The 18,442-nt window shown below is 43.1% G+C and overlaps 1 protein-coding gene across 2 annotated transcripts; it reads left to right on the forward strand.

The window, feature by feature from the left end:
- The first annotated feature begins 1,752 nt into the window (after positions 1–1,752).
- Positions 1,753–9,912, forward strand: COQ7 (coenzyme Q7, hydroxylase). Of its 2 annotated transcripts, none has more exons than XM_020802994.3 (6): positions 1,753–1,889; positions 3,060–3,213; positions 6,178–6,292; positions 6,378–6,517; positions 8,019–8,087; positions 9,357–9,912. In XM_020802994.3, exons 2-6 carry the CDS (start codon positions 3,082–3,084, stop codon positions 9,432–9,434), a joined length of 534 nt encoding a protein of 177 aa, XP_020658653.1. In that variant the 5' UTR covers positions 1,753–1,889; positions 3,060–3,081; the 3' UTR covers positions 9,435–9,912. The 2 variants fall into 2 exon arrangements, with proteins under 2 accessions (XP_020658653.1, XP_020658652.3); XM_020802993.3 differs by having other exon boundaries at positions 1,777–1,889; positions 3,014–3,213.
- Positions 9,913–18,442: the final 8,530 nt, after the last annotated feature.

Consider the following 18,442-nt stretch of genomic DNA (forward strand, 5'->3'; position numbering starts at 1 on the left):
GGCCCTCCTCTCTTCCACAGCCTCCTGGAATTCGGTTAAATTCATGTTGGTTGCTTCGCAGACACTGTCCAACCATCTCATCCTCTGTCGTCCCCTTCTCCTCTTGCCCTCACACTTTCCCAACATCAGGGTCTTTTCCAGGGAGATTGTAATACCTTACTTACCTCCAAAGCCCTATCATGGTCATAATAAATCAATTATAACTTGTCAGCACAAAACAACAAATGTTGGCTATTTACTTCCTGGGATTCTTGTTTTTGCATCACTGCAAACCCATGAACAGAAGGACCCAGAATGTCTGTATGGTAGTGTGTGTGCACAGGTGAGGCCTGTAATTGGACAGTAGTTCAGTTAGGATTCTACACAAAAATAAGTTGCGTAGAGCCATTTGGATCCATGTTTTTTCTGCCACTGCTAAGTCATGTGCTGAAGGACTCATAATTTCTGTACTGTAATCTGTGGAATTAAGATTGCAGGAAGAAATATCAACAACCTCCGATATGCAGATGATAACACTCTGATGGCGGAAAGTGAGGAGGAACTAAAGAACCTTGTAATGAGGGTGAAAGAGGAGAGTGCAAAAAACGGTCTGAAACTCAACATCAAAAAAACTAAGATCATGGCCACTGGTCCCATCACCTCCTGGGAAATAGAAGGGGAAGATATGGAGGCAGTGACAGATTTTACTTTCTTGGGCTCCATGATCACTGCAGATGGTGACAGCAGCCCCGAAATTAAAAGACGTCTGCTTCTTGGGAGGAAAGCAATGACAAACCATGACAGCATCTTAAAAAGCAGAGGCATCACCTTGCCAACAAAAGTCCAAATAGTCAAAGCTATGGTTTTTCCTGTAGTGATGTATGGAAGTGAGAGCTGGACCATAAAGAAAGCTGACCGCCGAAGAATTGATGCTTTTTAACTGTGGTGCTGGAGGAGACTCTTGAGAGTCCCCTGGACTGCAAGGAGAACAAACCTATCCATTCTGAAGGAAATCAACCCTTAGTGCTCACTGGAAGGACAGATCCTGAAGCTGAGGCTCCAGTACTTTGGCCATCTAATGAGAAGAAAAGACTCTCTGGAAAAGACCCTGATGTTAGGAAAGTGTGATGGCAAGAGGAGAAGGGGACGAGGATGAGATGGCTGGACAGTGTCATCGAAGCGACCAACATGAACCTGACACAACTCCGGGAGGCAGTGGAAGACAGGAGGGCCTGTCGTGCTCTGGTCCATGGGGTCACGAAGGGTCGGACACGACTAAACGACTGAACAAACAAACAATCAATCTGTGGACACAGATGGGATCTATGGTCTGCTAGTGGTTTAGAGAGGATTCCATCTAAAGATCATATGAAATCATGTGGATCTATGATTCAGGCCCATGTTTTTGCACCTATGCAATGCCAAGCACTGTGGACATCGATGGGATCTGTAATTTGAAATCATAAGTACCTGTTCTTTTTTACCTGGACTCAAACAATGCCGACAGCGCACACATCCTGGTACTAGGGGAGCTGATTAATGCATGAAATATAATGTAGAAATAACCACAATCTCATCCTGAATGAAACCTCAGACGATAGATTCAAAGTTCCTAATAATCAAAAAAACGAACGAATGTAATAAGGGCATAGAGAAGTTCCTGGCCCAACAGCCCACCCCCCCCTGCAACCCAGAAGTACGCAGCCGTTGTAGCTCTACTTTTATACCTCTATGGAACAAAATGAGTCTCCGTACAAAGAACAAGGCCTTTCTGCCTATAGGGATGGGTGGGGCGGAGTGGGGTATTTGGTTTGACGTCATCACTTTGCGCCCATACGTTCTGCGCGGACACAGGGTTAAAAAAAAGATGGCGGTGACCGCGGCCCTGATCTGGAAGGGGCTACTTCGTGGTACGGCGTGTGGATGTATATATTGGGGGGCGGGGGGGGGCGGAGACAGACGCGTCTGGCTCGCCAGCCCTCTCGGTCTCCCCCGACATATCCGGACATTGATTCCCTTGCCCGTTTCTTCTTCCGCCGTCTCTCTCTTTTTAAGTCTCCCTCTGCCCCATTTTGCTCCCCTGGAAAGATTCTCCGTCGCCGTCCTCCCTTGCAGGGCCGTTGTGTGTGGGGGGGGATAGGCCTGTTGGGCCGGCAGGGCTGTTGAGCAGCCGCAAGAGAGAGAGGCCCCTCCATCCCAGGTTGTGTCGGGGATGCAGTGGCGCTTAGATGAGAGGGAAGGGGGAAGGCGCTCCGGGCATCCTCAGAGGCGCATTGACTTGCCCACCGCGCCCGGTCCTTCCTTCCCGAGAGGCTCGGGGTTGTCGAGGAAGCAACCGTTTGCCTTTCCCCTTGTTTAATCTTCACAGCAGGCGATGAGGTCGCTTAGCCACAGAGAGGTGGACGGGCCGGGATTGTCCAGTCAGCTTTGCGGTGCCTGTGGGGCTTTGATACTGAGCCTCCTTAAGTCCTACTCTGAGGCTCAGTCTGGAGGTGAAAACATCCTGTGGTGCTGAGTTCTGCTTATCCTGTAATGAGGGATGGAAGAAGGAATTCTGCCTGGTGCTGCTTTTTTTCCCTTTCCTTTCCTTTTCAAAAGCCCATTCTTGTGACACTTAGCGTGTTGTTACAAATACAGATTACTTGTTTGTCTGTATTCCTATGGTTTAATCTGATGGGCAGTGGCAGCTAAGCAGAGGTTTTTCCCTTCACATGTTACCTTTTAGTTAAAGTTACAATGTTTTGCAGACAAAGCATGTGTTCTGGCCATTGTATTACAAACCATCTTCCTTAATTTATCAGTTCTAAAGGAATGGCCTGCCTACATTCCCACATAATCAGCCAAGTGAGTGTCAGTGGTATGTTCCAACACAGCACCACTTAGGTACAGAAGGAGCATATTGACAGGTATGGTGGAACCTTGAGATTTGAAAAATAGGAAAAGAAGTCTGGTGACAAAACTCCCAAATCCAAGATAGGACTGATGGAATGCTTGTTCTGTCAATTTGATAAATAAAATATTCTGTGTTTGGCAGGTGCCAGAGGATGTTGGACTTTGCAATCCATATATTCCCCTTGCAGGTTTTGTAGTACAGGGGCAACCATGAAGAACATCAATAAGCCAGTTCTTGACCGCATAATCAGAGTGGATCATGCAGGAGAATATGGTGCTAACCGCATTTATGCAGGGCAAATGGCAGTGTTGGGTAGAACTTCTGTAGGACCAATTATTCAGGTAAGTATATTTGGAAAATGTGTGCATGCGTGCAGTCTTGATTCCTCTTGCATCTTCTCAAAAAGAAATGTTAAACGATGGCAATATAGAATATAGTGCAGGGAAAATGCCCTAGAGGGAGACCACTGCTGTGATACAAGGATATCTGTAAGCAGGATCTGAAGGTCTTAGGAATGGACTGCAACAGATGGGAAACTTTGACATCTGATCGTTCAGCCTGGAGGCAGGTGGTGCAGTGGGGCCGCTCCCATTTTGAAGAGACCCTTGTCCAGCAGGCCGAGGCAAAGAGGCAGTCCCGAAACCAGATAAATCAGGGAACTGGACAGGGGGCAGATTGTATTTGTCTTCAGTGTGGAAGGGATGTCACTCTCGAATTGGCCTCCTCAGCCACACTAGATGCTGTTCCAAGACCTCTATTCAGAGCATGTTACCATAGTCTTTAAAGACTGAAGGATGCCTACAGCAGTAGAATATGTGTGTAAAGCTAGCTACTGAACAACGTACTGTGCCCTGGTTTTGTAGGACTGACATGTGCAGCTGTATTTAGACATAACATTCCCAGTTCTTCAGGCCTTAGCTTGACAGATCAGGAACAAACCCTGGATTCCTGTATCTCAAATGCTTCCCCCAATCCTGTTTGCATTCTGTCTAGCAAATAACTTTGGCTTGATCCAAACCATACATTGTGTCTGAAGGAGTAGAATAATGGCCTTGAAGGAAACTTTTGAGTTGTTTCAGTACGTATAGTTGGCTCAACACACAGGGCAGAATATGTTATTGAACTGGTTTTTGCACCTCAGCATGAACGGTGTTTGGATGTGATGGGGCAAAGTAGTCCCACTGTCATGGCCAGGCTACTTCCTGGTAGAGGCTGCCAGCTTACTTCATAGCAACAGTAGTACCAGAGTAATTATAATCCACCTCCCTCAAATAAAGTGTTGAAGGTTGACCTTGAAAATTAAATGCAGTGAATCTCCATAAGTGTTTTGAGGACAAAATAAGTTTTCTCCATAATGATGTTAACACCAAGGTAGGAAAAAGTGCTAAAGACATGTCCAAGTGCTTCATGTTATTCAGTTGGGATCAGTTTCAGATTCTGATGCCTGATGATGTGAAAAAGATACTTATCAGTATTGTGGCCAACCACATACCTATCATAGCTTAATAAAATTAATAGTGGGGGCTGGATTTAAGGGGCAGCATTAGCTGCCTTGAAAGAGGTACTTTTGCAATTCCTCCTGAAAAAGCCTAAATCTAGTGGTCTGTAAAAACTACCATTGGATTACAAATTCTTGAAAGGTGTTGGTGGCGAGCTGCAGAAGCACTTGGGGAATATGCATTTTCTTGGCATAGTTTAGTTTGGGTTCAGGGCAGGCCTGCTTTACAGACAGACTCTGTCTTGTTTCGCTAATGGATAAAACCATTAGTGAGGGTGGGCCAGACAGAGTGCAACCCCATTGTCCTTGCTTTCTGTCTCAGTGGCTTTTGTTACCATTGATGTTGGTATCCTCTTGAACTGCTCTGTGACGTTTGGATATGAGCCACTGCGTTGCAAAGATTCTGCTCTGACCTACTGAGTTGGTTCCAGAAGCTGGCATTGAGGAATTACGTCTCTCCCCCTTCACGGCTGTGCTCTGAGGTATCACAGGGCACAATCATCACCTTGTGATTTTTGTATTTGTATGGAGTGGTCATTGGGGGCAAGATGCCATCAGTATGCTGTGTCTCTTTGTTACATCTGAGTCAACAGTGGCCAAGATCAACCTGGGTCAATGTCTGGTGGGCTGGATGAAGGCTCATGAACTGAACTTGAATCCTGGAAAAACAGACACCCCCCCCCCCGGGAGCTGCATACTTTATTTGGAAGAAGTTGTATTCCACCCGACCCCCGCACAGCCAGGTTGGGCAAAATGCAGCCCTAGAACTGTATGTGACCCCCCCAGCTGTTTTGTTGTTATTATTTAAATTACTTAAATAATAACAACAAAATTAATTTAAATTATTTATATGATGTTTTTCTTCCCATAGGGGACCCAAAGTGGCTTACAACAGGTTTAAAAACACTATATAAATATGATATTTTAAAAATAATTAAATAGACTCATAGAGTTGGAAGAGACCACGGAGACTACCCAGTGCAACCCCCTGCCATGCAGGAACATCCATCAGAGTCCTCCCAACAGGTGGCCATCCAGCCTCTGCTTAAAAACCTCCAAAGAAGGAGAGACCCCACCACCCTTCAAGGCAGCCTCTTTCACTGCCGGACAGCTCTGACCATCAGGAAGTTCTTCCTAATGTTCAGATGGAATCTCTTTTCCTGTAGTTTGAAACCATTGCTCTGTGTCTTAGCCTCTGGAGCCCCTGAAAAACAAACCTGGTTGTCAACATCCTTTTTGAATTGAGGTGCCCAGAACTGGACACAATACTCCAGGTGAGGTCTGACCAAAGCAGAATAAATAAATAATAAAATAGTTAAGATTGGTCTATATTTCTTTCACATTGTGTTTATCGCCATGGCCAAAAAAAGGTCAAAAATGGCTGATACAGCTGGGGTAGGTCTACAACTTTTTTAAAAACATGAACAGTCCCTGCAATTTATTATTTCACTGGTTAGATAATGAGGAAACTGAGGACAGCTTCTCAGTGGCTGCTCCCAGGCTTTGGCATGCACTGCCCCAGAGGCCAGGTTGGCCTCCTCTCTCTTGTCCTTCTGTCATCAGGCAAAGATTTTCCTCTTCAGCAATGTTTTACGCAGTGAGTTGCCTCAGGAATGCTGTTTTGTAACTTACAGTTTTTTAAAATATTTTTGATTGTTGTTCAACTTGCATGAGAGAGAGAGAGAGAGAGAGAGAGAGGCAGAGTCCTGCCCGGCAGCTGAAAGTTAGAGGGGACATTGCTTGCAGGCTATTGTACTTGTGCTGCTGAATGCTATCTTTTTAATATTTGCAATTTTTTAAAATACAGCAAATGTGGAATCAGGAAAAGGACCACTTGAAAAAATTCAAGGAGCTAATGATCTTGTACAGAGTCCGGCCAACTGTTCTCTTGCCTTTCTGGAATGTTGCAGGGTTTGTGTTGGGTGAGATTCCTTGTTTTTCCTCTTCGTTATGATTCCCCCTGCATAAGTCAGGCAAACGTTTGATTTTCAAATATATTTGCCACAGGTGCTGGGTCCGCTTTACTTGGGAAAGAAGGTGCAATGGCTTGCACAGTGGCTGTGGAAGAGAGCATCTCTGAGCATTATAACAACCAAATCAGGACACTCATGGAAGAAGATCCAGACAAATACAGAGAATTATTAGAGGTACCTTTAATATGTAAATGTAACTTACCAAGAACTTTTGTTGGGCTGTTGTTTCCATCAGCACAAACCAACATGGCGAATGGTGAGGATTGATGGGAACAGTTGGTGGACTTTCTGCTTCCTGGCCTTGGTCTATCCCTAGGCAATCCATCACCTTCTCTCTTTGCACAGAATGTCCTCCAAGGTTGGGTTAGGGACTGCAGTCAGTGGGGAAGTTTCTCTCCCTCTCCCCCCCCCCGCGCCCGCAAAGGTAGTGCTGGATCTAGCCCAGTTAGAGATGCATATCACCTTTTGTCATGATAAATGGATGCCCTTGTTTCACAGAGGCCATCTTGAGAAAGAAAAAGAAATGGCAGTGGTGATTCTCCGTACCACAGAGATTGGAAACCTTTGGTCCTGTAGACATTTTGGACAAACGTTTCCCCAGTCTTGCTATAGTATGTGTATGGCTGATTTGCTGTATGTAATAGTTCTAAGATTAGGGATCAGATGGGGCCCTTCAGATGTCATTGAGTTGTATCCTTCCAGCACCCTTCACTATTGGCTAGCTGGGCTAGAACCAAGCTGGGCAAGCGCACAACTCTGCTTTCCTCTGTGCAGCTGTCTTCCTCCTCCACACAGCAATCACATTAGATTGCAACAGAACCCAGCACCGGTGGGGGGGGGCAGAGTTGGGCATGCACACAGGGGTGAAGCCACGAGGGGGGGGTGGAGCCCCGCCCAGCAGGGCTGAAAATTAGAGGGTATGTTGGCTATAACAGATGAGAGTTGTGGTCTAATCGCATCTGGAAGGGTACTTTTGCTCTTTTAGAAGCTCTTTGAAGACTTTGTGAGTTAGTTTATTCATTGTTTGCACTCTTGCCTGTTCATGCTGCAAACCATGTTTCCAGTCTGGAACAGAGGCTTCATTCCTGTCTTGTAATACCGTATTTGCTAGCGTACAAGGCGACTGGCCATATAAGACGACCCCCACAACATTTCCACTCAAAATATAGAGTGGATGGCTCTGCTGCGGCGCCGCTGGCGGCGGCCCAGGGCTCTGCCCGGCCCGCCCTGGAAGTTCATGGCCGGCTGGGAGGAGGGCGAGGAAGAGGGGAAGAGGCTGGGCAGGTGGCGGCAGGAGGAAGAAGAGGGGAAGCGGGCGGGGGGCGGGTGAGTGAGCGCACAGCTGGCTCAGCGGCGTGGGGTGGCGGGCTCTGGCCGCTCAGGCATGGCCATCTCTGCTTCCCTCCCTCCATCCGGACCAACTGCCTGCCTGCCCGCCTGCCTTCCTCCCCGGCCAGCACGGCCCCGCGTCACTCAACGGCGGCGGCGGCTCCTTCCTGGCCCAGATGAAGTGCACCTGGCGTAAAAGACGACTCCCCACTTGGAGGCATGTTTTTTGGGGGCCAAAAAAGTCGTCTTGTACGCCGGCAAATACGGTAAATAATGTGTGTTTTGGCATCTCAGATGACTTGCATATAAAACATACAGATACTGTTTTTTGTGTTTTTTAAATAAGACAATAAAGAAATTCCGAGACGAAGAGCTAGAGCATCATGACATTGGGCTTGACCACGATGCAGAGCTGGTAAGTGTGCAGCGGTCACTTTTAATGCAATAGCATATCCAAACACTTCAACTGCTATGACTCCATCCTTCATAATTCAGAGGTTTGTAAGTTTAATGGCATACTAGGAATTCACTCCTATAGTTCAAGGCAGGAGAGGGGGTACTCAGGGTCTCTAATAGAGGATTCTAGGAACATCACCAAACCTCAAGACTCCATAAGGTAGAAGACATTTAGTTTGGTATTGGACTGCTATAACTGTGTAGTTTAGATTTATTCCTAATTATAAGGGTCAGCATTAACACCTAGCATCCTTGAGCAGCCTAATGGTCTCTTTACAAGGCCCACCACTGATGATGGGTCTCATTCCCTTGTAGCTGACTGGGTGTGAGAACTCCCTGTACTCATAAACCCCTCTAATATATGGCTGTTCCAGGAAATAATGGGAAACTTAAATACTGGGCCCATCATTTCAATATTTTAGTGTCTTCAAGCACTGCTGCATTTGTAGAACTCCTGGTCAGTCACAATATGTTAGGTTTTCTGAACTGCTTGCTCAAAAGCAGCCAAAAATATGTTCCACTCTAAAAGCAGGCTGATAAAATGAATACTCGAGGAGGATAAACACCAGGAGTAGATTTTGTGTGAAATGCCTGCAAGTTGTATTATTAGATTAGAAACAAAATTTTAGTCCACGCCTGATGGTCAGGTATATGTCAGGTGTGTCACTAATCTGAGCCTGACTCTTTAATTGGTGGAAATTGAGATTCTAGCCAAACATACAAAAATCACAGGAACTGGAAACAATTGTTGGATACTACTTCCAGACACCCCTAGCAAAATGACAGAGCACATGTTCAGTGTGCAGAAGGTTCCAGAATCTCTAGTTAACATCTGGGAAAAACTCCTTCTCACGAACTTGGGGAATTGTAGCTAGGTGGGACTGTGACTTAACTATGCTTCTGCATGATTTATCATATCAAAAATGGGAAACATATGGCCACCAGATATTCTCAGATTGCAGTGCTTCCCATCCTTCATTGGTGGCTGTGTATATCCAGCATATGGATTTCCAACCCTGCTTCAGATATGTTTGCGTTCCCTTGCCCATCAGCCTGAGTCAAAATACCCAGTAGCAAGAGCGGATGGGAATTGAATCCCAGCAACCACTTTCATATAAGCTTCTTTGCATCCCAGCTTTATTCTTTATTCTTTGAATTACTGCAATCTGATTAAAGTAAAATATAAAATTTACTAAATTTCCTTCCTTCCCTTCTTTTCTTTTTAAAGGCTCCAGCATATTTGTTTTTGAAAAATGGTATACAAATTGGATGTAAAGCTGCAATATTTTTATCAGAAAGAATATAGTGAACTTGTTTTCTGGCAATTGTACAGTAACAGTTGTAAATTAAAAAATTATGGGTGCTGGTTGTAAATTAAGATGATGATGCCTTATCCAAATAATGTAAAGCTAAATTCATACAGCATTGTCTCTTCCATTTCTGTGTCTACAAGTTTGGTTATCTTCATGTCCTCGTTACAACAAGGAAATCTTATACTGATGAGGTGGTAAGCTTTTTTTTCCATAAATAATGTTATGTTACCAACACCATTCTAATATTTATGTTGTCTAAAACAACAGCAAAAATAGGACAATATACACTGCATACATCTTGAACTGTGGTTTTTCCCCCCATGGTTGGGAAATCTTTGACCTTCTACATCATTTTGTACTACAGCTTCCAAAATCTCTTGTCTTTGGGATTTAAAAGAGCCTAAAGTTTCTCATTCCAGACTCAGGTTGTCAGAATTTAATAGAGGAAATAAACAATATATTATACCAGTAGTTGGATGTGGTGGAATTATCTTGTGTGTTGATCGTAAATGGACGTGAACCTGGAAGTAAAATTTCCACTCATAATTAGTTGTATGCATGGTTCCCCAAATCAGTTTGGAGGCCAATTCAGGGCTTCAGAATGTATCTCATTTTGTTCCAAAGCAATTTGCGTTTTCTCCAACTCAGTTTGTGCTCCAGATCGAAATCTATTTGCAAAGTTAGATCACTGGTGGACCAAAATGGCTAAACTTGTTTTTATACTAATATATTCTCTCTATAGATGAAATCTGGAAATGTGATAGATCCTAAAGTGTGGAGTAAATCAGACAAATTTCAGACAGGGGCTTGTGTGCAAAATTATTTTGAGCTTTGATAAAAAAAACTAGGCTATGCTATTATGCTAAGGCAAGAGGAGAAGGGGACGACAGAGGACAAGATGGATGGACGGTGTCATCGAAGCGACCAACATGAATTTGACCAAACTTCGGGAGGCAGTGGAAGACAGGAGGGTCTGGCGTGCACTGCTCCATGGGGTCACGGAGAGTCGGACATAACTTAACGACTAAACAACAACAATGTGTGCTGCCTGCTATGGAGAGCTCTGTACATGGTTGTGAGTATAACTTAGAGACTTAGTTTTCATTGTTTTTTGTGGGAACAGCTTCATCATGCCTTGAGCTCTGGAAGTTCTGCTTATGCTACTTGATGATGATTTTTATAATCACTGCTGGAATTATTGGAACTTGTTGCTACACTATGCTACTGGGAATGGCCTCATTCAAGTAACCTCTCTAATCAACTCCAGGACAGATACAAGTTTCCTTCCTGTGTCCCTTGTCTCCCCTGAGTAAATAGTCCCAAATGTGTGTTTTCCCATTGAGGCATAAAGCCATGGAAAGGCCATGATTCAATATGTTCCATTAGCTCAAGTAACTTTAGTGTTTGGTGATTTTAAGTGGCCTAAGCCTATTCTTGTTCATGACAACCAGAAAAGGGGCAACAATGATACTGGGAAATGATTTGATGTTTAGAAAATATCTGACAAGTAAGGAGACAGTGTGTGAAGTGGAAAACTAGAAATCAGAGCCGTGTTGAGAGAAAGGTAGAGGTAGAAACTGAAAGGTTGTTCCAGGCACAGAGCACATTCCTGGGGAGGGAGGAATAGATTTACAGCCTTTGGAGAATAAACTGAATTTGTCATAAACTTCACTATACTTCTGGGAATTTAAACAAGCCAAGAGGGAGGACCTTTTGAATCAATGGTAGAATCCCTCTGGTTTTTCAAAGGGACAAACTATGAAATTTTACTGGGAAGATGATGTGTTGCATAGAATCAGGAAGTTGTAAGGGGCCAATAAAGCCATCAAGTCCTATTCCTTGCTCAGAGCAGGAATACAAATCAAAGGATATCTGCCAGGTGGGTCTCTAAATTTCTCTCAAATGCCTCCAGTGTTGGAGCACTCACCACCTCTCAAGGTTCCACTGTCGTACTGCTCTAACAGTTAGGAAGTTTTTTTTCCTGATATTCAATCGAAATCTGGTTTCCTGTAACTTGAGCCCATTGTCATGTGTCCTGAACTATGGGATGATTGAGGACAGATCTTGCCCCTCCTCTGGATGACAGCCTTTCAACTCTTTGACAAGTGCTATCATATCTCCCCTCAGTCTTCTTTTCTCAAAGCTAAATATGCCTAGTTCTTTCAGTCTTCGTTTACATCCCTCTGATCATACTTGTAGTTGTGGTTTTAGAATTTCCTTTTCTAGAAGCCCCCATCCTTCTTGGACTCCTTTTCTTGTTAGGATTTCCTACCATGGAACCATGCTCATCTTTGTTCTGAGAGTATAAAAACTGGCTTTTAATTTTTTTAAAATTAATGTTAAGAAAAAGTAACAGTAAAAAAACCTAACAAAGTACATGTTCTTACACAATACAAGTTAATCTTCCCCACCTGTTCCAGCTTCACCCTCAGGACTAGGTGACTAAAGGTATCATTTTAAAACTTTTCACCCCATTCCACTCCACAAATACAATAAAACTGACTTTTTAAAAATCCAGAAAGATTGAGGTCCAAGCTGAGTATAAAGTTGAACAACGCAGATTTATTGATTACTGTTCGCTTAAACAGATTCTTCAGACTTTAATGTATTCATTTGATTATTAATAACTTGTTTCACTCTTAATTCTTTTAGCTCTCTATAAGTTCCACACTCTTAACTCCTAACTCTGCTACCCTCTCTAACTACCACAGACCTACTTCAGACTCTCATCTATGACTCTCAGTCCCTTCTCATGCCAGACTCTCGTCTCTGACTTAAACTGACCAACTTTTTTCTCTCTGATTCACCCCTCCCTTCTTGTTTCTCTGGCTCCACCTCCCAACAGTTCCCATTGGTGCAGGCCAATACCGTTATATTTATAGGAAGACAGGGTGTTCGCTACATACCTCCCCCCTTAATGAGGGGAAACCCAGCAGTTTGTCCTCATAAACAAACAGCTAAGTACATGCAAATATAGCAATAACTTACCAATATTTATACATACCTTATGATACAGTTTTCTATCCATTACTAGGTTTACTAGTTCAAACTTACCACTTTATAAACATTTAAGACAATATAATTATAAACATTTGTGCTTAATATTAATACCAATTACATTGCATCACCTTTTTTTATTTCCCATCACTATACACATCTCAGTTCATAAACATCCAAACAAACAGCACATTAATCATATTTCATAACTATTACCTAAACAGAACATTTGACATATTACAAACTTTTTTAAATCATCCCATTAGTCATTTGGCCTTCAGGACAAAGTGTCCGCAGCCACATTCAGGGACCCTTTGATGCTTCTGATTTCAAAATCAAAGCCCTGTAGAATCAGGGCCCATCTAGTCAATTTATTGCTGTTAGTTTGCATAGTCCTCATCCATTTTAATTGTGAATAAAGTGCAGAGAATGAATGTCCTTCCCCATATGTAGGGCTGTAGTTTCTGCAGTGTCCAAACAATGGCTAAACATTCCCTCTTGATGGTCGATAAATGTCTTTCGCTAGGTTGGAGCTTTTTGCTCACATACGTTACCTCATGTAAAGCCCCGCTGTCATCTGATTGGCACAGTACAGCTCCAAGTCTTGACACTGGACACATCTGTGTAGATGGTGAATTCCTTGTTGAAGTCTGGTGCAACAAGAACAGGCTTCAAGGTCAGCGCTGTCTTAAGATAATCGAAGGCTTCCTGGCACTCCACGCGATGTTCTCCACTTGCTTCTTTTTGATCAAGTTGGACAATGACACAGCTGTTTCACTGAAATTGGGTACGAATCACCTATACTATCTGGCCAGTCCAAGGAAAGCTTTGATTTTCTTTTTGGAGTTTGGGATGGGCCACCTATCAATAGCCTCTATCTTTCCATCTAGGGGCTTGATCGTTCCTCCTCCCACTAAATGTCCTACGTACTTTATTTCAGAGTTACCAATTTGACATTTAGCTGCCCTTATTGTCAAACCGGCACTCAGTAGCCATTGCAACACGATCTCTAGGTGGGATTTACGTTCCTCCCAGGTCTGGCTAAAAATCCCTATGTCATCCATGTAGGCCATGGTGAACTCTCTCAGGCCATACAGGGTTTTGTCCACCAGCCTCTGAAATGTGGCCGGTGCATTCTTTAATCCAAAACTCATGATTCCGAATTCATACAGCCCCAAGGGACTGCAGGAAGCGGTTTTCTCCTGATCCTTATGATCCATAGGGAGCCTGCCAAAATCCCTTCATTAAATCTAAGCTGGAAATGAAAGGACATCTACCTATGGTTTCAGTCAGGTCATCCAAGTATGGCATAGGATAGGCAACAGCCTTGGTGACATGGTTTAATTTCCTGTAGTCCACACAGAACCTGATACTCCCATCGGGCTTATCTACCAGGACTATAGGTGCAGTCCAAGGGCTCATGGTTGAGGTGATTATATCGGCTTTCAGCATCTCATTGAGTTCTGTGTGGATTTTATCAACATAGGGACCAGTTATTCGAAAGGGGTAACCGCTATAGGCTGGGCATCCCCAGTATCTATTTTGTGCACAAACCCTTTTGCCACTCCTGGTTTGTGCGAAAACACAGCTTGGTATTTTTGCAAAACAGTGGAGATTTCCTCTATTTGGTCTTGGGTAAGAGCAGGGTTAAGAACCACATCCTTGGGGTTATTTTTTAGACTCCCCTCTGCCTTCCCAGCATATTAATTTTTGTTTTTCTTCTAAGTCTTCCTTCACAGAAAATAAAACTCTGTTTTCCTTTCTGTAATATGGCTTTATCATATTTACATGGACTACTCTATGATTCTCCTCTCCCCTCTGGAGAATTTAATTGACTGAATTCATTTTGGAGACCACGGTGTATGGTCCTTCCCAAGCCAACTGAAGTTTATTCCCTTTTAGGGGTCTTAACATTAGAACTTCCTCTCCAGGATTGAACATCCTCTTTCTAGCATTTCGGTCATACCAAATTTTCTGTTTATTTTGGGCATCCCTCAAATTCTCCCCTGCTATTTCTAGGGATCTTTTGTAATGTATTCATCAGATGGTCTAAGTATTCAACTACAGAATCAGGGTCCATTCCTTTATAATCCTCCCAGTTCTGTTGTAGCAGGTCTAGGGGCCCACGCACTTTCCTGCCAAATAACAGTTCAAATGGACTACGATATTTTTGTGTATAATATACGTTTGTTTAAAATCTTTAGACTAAAAATTGAGGGCCGTCTTATACATGGACGTAAGTTGAGGAGAAAAAACAAGTGGAGGGGAAAGCAGGAATCAAAGTGATCCTGCAGGTTTTTGATCCCTGCTTTCCCCTCCACTTGCTAAGCCTTAGCAAAAAGAAAGCAGGGATCAAAGTGCTCCAGGAATGCTTTTATCCCTGCTTTTCCCTCTGCTTGCTAAGTCCTATGGGGCTGCAAAAGGAGGGGGGAAGGATCAAAGCAATCCCGTGGCTGTATAAGGGGGAAAGGGATCAAAATGATTGTGCAATTGTGCAGTTGCTTTGATCTCTACCGGATGGAGGTCCTCTCCTTCTGTCATCCCACACTTTTCTACCAATTTTTACCTCAGAAAATTGAAGATCTCTAATCTCACTAATGGAATCAGCAAATTCAGATGCCTGTAATACATTTTTAGGGTTTTTTTTAAAGGATTTTGTCTTTGACCAAATAACACAATTCCCCTTGCAAAATGGAATAAAATTGTTCTAAACCAACCACATTTTTCATTTGGGCCTGAGAAGTGACATTTTCACATTCCATCCATTTGTCCAAACACTGACTCAACTTAGCCCCCACTTGAGCATATGAATTTTCAGGTTTTTTGGTAAGGGAACAAAATTTTCTTCTAAGGTGTTCTGCATTTATGACAAATCTAGAATATACAATTTTTCTATGTGCCTCAAAATCTATAGCTTGCTCCAGAGGCATCTGAGAACAAAGCTCAGCTAAATCTCTACTTATTTATGATCTCAAAACTATCATCCTTTAATCATCCTTAATCTCACCCTTTTCTCAAATGAAATGAGGAAAGATTCAGGGCAATCTCCTTTCCTATATTGGAGAAATTTCTTTAGGTCAATTTTTGAGAGCTTTCCTTCACTAGAGTTGTTGTTGTTATCAGCAAATTCCAATTTTTTCATCTGCATTTGAAATTCCATTTCCCTTTGCCTGTTTTCTTGCTCAAATTGTCTTTGTCTTAATTCCATTTGTCTGGCCTTTTGCTCAGTTTAGGCTCTAATCTCCAGCTCCTTTTCTCTAAGCCTAAATTCCTGTTCCAACTTCCATTTCTCAAAATATTGGGAGCTTAGAACACCTTTTTCTGAAACACCCTCATCAGTCTCTTCCTGTTCCACTGGAGCTAGAAGGTCTCCATTTCCCTCCACTTCCTGAGGTAAACTTTCTGCCTCCTGACTTTTTGGCTACGTTTGGGTGGCACGTTTAAGTCTGAGTGAATTAGTCTTTAATGTCAGTGCTGCTTTTAAAAAGGGCCTGTCTTTCTGCTGTTTATTCCAGATAACAGCTAACATTGTTTTGAATTGGTTCCAGCAAACCTCACAAGAACTACACAACAATTACATAAATACAGAGGAGTACATTTGGTTGAATTTCCTCAAGCATCATCTGCTATTTAGCCTTTCTTCTTTGTTGTCTTTGTGAATGCACACTAATGGGTTTCATCTGCACCTGTGCAGAGGTCTCCGGAATATTCTAAAGCTTTATGCTGTGTTCGTGAAGGACTGCCCCCTAGCCCATGAGGTCTGCCTGTCCTCAGAGTTACCTCAGTTCCTTTTTACCACCACCACATGAGGTCTCTCCTCAGTCAAGCTGCTGCATTTGTCATATTTTTCTATAAAAAAGGAATATTAGGACTGTTTTTTCCTCAGTTTTCGAACTCTTCTAATCAACATTTATCATATCAACACTATATAAGTACACTATTTGGATTTTTCCCCCTTTCTCCTGCCATTTATGGCACCCCTCCCCCCCTCTTCAAAAAGTGCACGTCGTGCTCGAATAAAATTCCCCTTACAGACGGCCACATCTGCCTGTTCTATTTGGGGAAAGCCCACCAAAAATCATCTTGCCAATTCTGTAAAAATCTTACAACTGCACAACAATTACATAAATGCAGAGGAGTACATTTAGGTGAATTTCCTCAAGCATGTTCTGCCATTTAGCCTTTTTGTCTCTTTCTGGAACAAGGCTGCAAGCTGTGTCCTGGTAAATTATAGCTCCTCCACCTCAACTTCTGAACTCACATTTAGCACTTCAGTGAGAATGCTGTGATTGATGTTTTAGGGAAAAAACGATTCTGAGCTATCAACTGCAGTTTACTCTAGAGGATTCGGAAGATCTTTTTCACCTCAAGAAATGAATTGTTTGATGTTCTTGTGAGGCATCTGTATAGCTGGCTGCAAAGGGCTTTTGATAGACGCAGATGATGGCATTTGACTGATAAAAGAGAATGTTGAACTTTTAATTGCCTTTAGGGACTCATGACTCAGTGTTGAGCTCTCTGAAAGTTATATATACAGAGAAAGAAAATGCTACTTGAAAAAGGAAGATTCAAGCAGCATTTTCTTTCTCTGTAGTCGGCTGTTGTCCAACAAGTGATACACCCTTTATTTTCTGCAGTGCAAATGTTTTCCATCCTGACCAAGAGAGATTTTTTGGATGATGTAGTAAATTGTAGTATAAGAAGCAAAGCTCAGAGAGAAGCTGTATTATGTTGGCACAGTGAGCGTATTGAATATTCTGCTCCATGTGTTGTTGAGCTCTTACTGAATTATTTCTTAGTGTCCTCTACTAAACTTTCCCTGAAATTGTGGAAACAGAAGATAATGGTAAGTTGGTGTTATTAATCCTCTCTTCGCCAGGAACTTGTAAACATTTAGAATCAAGTATGTTTTCCTAATCTAGGAACTGAACTTCTGCAGTCAAAATACAGACAGCAGGGCTTTTTGTGTGTGTGTGTGGGGGGGCACCAACCAGATCTCCCCTGAAAGCCCACCACCACCAATACTTTGCTGGAGAGAATCAAAAATAGCTATCTCTGCTCTGAAAAGCTTCAGGGAGTGGTGGTTCTGCAAGGCCCATGTCCCCCCTGCCCCTTATTTTTCTCTCCCATTGTGGGATTTTACAAAGCAAGAAGTAGGATTTCAGCTAGTTGTAACCCCTTTGAAAGATTTGGACCTGAAAATTGCCCCCTTGCGCCTGGGGCTTCCATGGTCCTCTCTTATGCCTAAGGATCAAAGCAGAAGTGGTCCTGCTGTAGACGTTGTTAGATGAGGAACTAAAATATGCCAGTATGGTTTAACACAACCCTTTTACTACCACCGGTGCAATGCAGCGTCCACCTCCGAACGTCTCTGAAAGTGAATTTCATCCTCAGGCCATTTCCCCCCCACTTTTCCTCCAGTGAATACCACCATTAGGATAAATGATGAGATAGCAGACAGCTGTGGTGTCTTTAGCACAGAGGTAGACAACTCCCATAATTCCAGACTATTGGCTGTGCTGACAACAGAGGTGATGTGTGTTGCAGTTAAAATGTTCAAAAGGCTGCAAGCTGCCTACTTCTGCATCTGTGAGTATCAAACAAAAAGCAATATTGTCGTCTTCAGTGCTTCAGACAGAAGTTCAAAGCACGGACCAGACTGTATTCCTAAAACACGGATGCAGAACACACACCAGATGGTGCTGGTCTACAAGTTCCATCATTTCTCACTACCGCTTATCATCAGCTAGACTAGAGTTGCAGTTCACCTTTAGCCATACCTTCTGTACACCTGTCTTAGAAGGTAAGTGAATGGTAATTACACTGAAAACTGCCCTTTAACTTGCACACACATTCCATGGGCAGATGCTAACTGGGCTGGCTGTTGGCTCTTGAGGGGGCAGTACACTACACAGTTTTGTCAGATTCTGAGCACGTCACTATTTCAGCCTCCATCCTAAGGAAATTTAGGCATTTGCAGTCTGTAAGTAGTTAGAAATCTGTG

Source organism: Pogona vitticeps, chromosome 13, assembly GCF_051106095.1.
Source record: "Pogona vitticeps strain Pit_001003342236 chromosome 13, PviZW2.1, whole genome shotgun sequence".
Lineage (NCBI taxonomy): Eukaryota > Metazoa > Chordata > Lepidosauria > Squamata > Agamidae > Pogona > Pogona vitticeps.